Source organism: Mus caroli, chromosome 11 (genome assembly GCF_900094665.2).
Source record: "Mus caroli chromosome 11, CAROLI_EIJ_v1.1, whole genome shotgun sequence".
Classification (NCBI taxonomy): domain Eukaryota; kingdom Metazoa; phylum Chordata; class Mammalia; order Rodentia; family Muridae; genus Mus; species Mus caroli.
In genome coordinates, this window is record NC_034580.1 from 223,402 (window position 1) to 225,166 (window position 1,765).

Sequence of the window (1,765 nt, forward strand, 5' to 3'; positions counted from 1 at the left end):
AAAAAAAAAAAAAAAAAAAGAAAGAAGAAGTTTGGACTGAAGCTAAAAGGACAGAAAACATTATTGGTACCTCTCCAGCTTTTGGTGGCCAGCCTCTACCTTGAGCTTGGTGGGTGGAGGAGGGAGGTAGGCACATAAGGCTCAACTGCTTGATAGCGGGTTTGCATATAGAGCTGTGTGTGGGAGCCAGGAGCTGTGCCGCACAGTCTCTGTTAACATCCATCTTACTATCAGACATGGGTAACGCATGCCCACCCCACCTCTATAGGAGAGGCACGGCATTTGGAATGACTGTGGGCTAGAACTGTATGCAAAGGCAAGTTTCTGCCCTGGAAAGGAGCTGGTGCTCAGTGGGTACCTACTGCCCACTGCATGCTGAGGTCCCTAGTAACATCTCCAGTTCCTTATAACTGAGTCTCAGAAAGCAAAAACCATTGTTTAAAGCCTGTAATATTTTAAAAACACATCTATATTTGTTTGTTTGTTTAGTGTGTGTCTATGTGCAGGTGCACACTACATGGTGTGCATGGGCAGGCTAGAGGACAACTTCCAGGAGTTGGCTCTCTCATTCAACAGTGCTAAGATAGAACTCAGATGGCCAGGCACGATAGCAAGTGGCTTCTTGGCAGGGCGGTGGTGGCACACACCTTTATTCCCAACCTTGGGGAGCCAGACACAGTCAGATCTGTTGAGTTGGAGGCCAGCCTGGTCTACATAGCAAATTCCAGGACAGCCAGGGCTCCACAGAGAAATCCTGTCTCAAAAAGTGAACGAACCAAAGAAACAGAGCTGCTTCTCAACAATACTATGGAAGCAATAATAAAGTCAAGGAGGAGGGCCACAGGGTGGGGAGTCCTGTGGGGGAGAGATGACACTGCCAGCCCCCCTCGCTGCCACAGGCACCTTCCTAAGCAGTGATGTGGTCATGGGGAAAGGTACTCCTTCTGGCCTGCTTCCATGCTGTGAAGCAGGGGTGTTGGAGAAACTCTAGAATAGCTCCTCCCCTCGCCTGGCTCTTCCAGGGCACCTGACCCGTCTGCAGTTCCTGGGACTGGAATCTGGCATTGGGACTGTTCCTCCTTGCACATTCCTTCCCTGCCCCTAACGCCCCACCAAGATTAAAATTCTCTAGCCAGAAGCTTGCTTTCTGCATTTCTCAGAACGTGGAAGCAGTGCATGGACCACGGCCCAATGGGAAGGAAAGAGAGGCACCTACCGGAAGCAGGAGCCATGCCAGGCTTCATTGGCAGTCCTATAGAGCCTCTGACTCAGGGGAACATAGGTGCCACAGCCCCGACATCTCCAGGCTTCATCACCTGAAACAAAACCAAGGCGGTCAGAGTCCCTAAGTAGCAGGAAGCAAGGAACAGAATTTCAGTCATGTGGAATAACTGAAGCTCCCACTGAAGGGATTAGGCTCTGCCAGTGCTGTTTCCCCTCCACAAAACCTCAGGTAAACACTTGGCAAGCCTCACGCCAACATCTCTCTAGGTAAGACAACTCTTGCTTCAGAAGTAATCTCAATTAAAACACAAATCTGTCTGATGGAGCCGGTAGGATGGCTCAGCTGGTAAGGGCCACCAAGCCTGCGGTCCTGAGCTGGGTCCCTGGGACCCACATGGTGGAGGGAGAAGTCACTCCACCCTCTGCCACACATAGGCCACAGTGTGTGTAAGACATTAAACATTAGTCTTTTATACCAAACACTATAAAACTTTTATGACTAGGAATTCCAATCATTTTTATCTGCCCCACCTTGTAAAAC

The 1,765-nt window shown here is 49.8% G+C and overlaps 1 protein-coding gene across 1 annotated transcript in view; it reads right to left on the bottom strand.

Moving 5' to 3' along the window:
• Positions 1-1,765, bottom strand: part of Limk2 (LIM domain kinase 2) — a 68,156-nt gene that overhangs the window by 50,737 nt on the left and 15,654 nt on the right. The window contains exon 2 of the mRNA XM_021176297.2: positions 1,217-1,316. Within this exon, the coding sequence (XP_021031956.1) occupies positions 1,217-1,316 (100 nt within the window). The remainder of the gene's footprint in view (positions 1-1,216; positions 1,317-1,765) is intronic.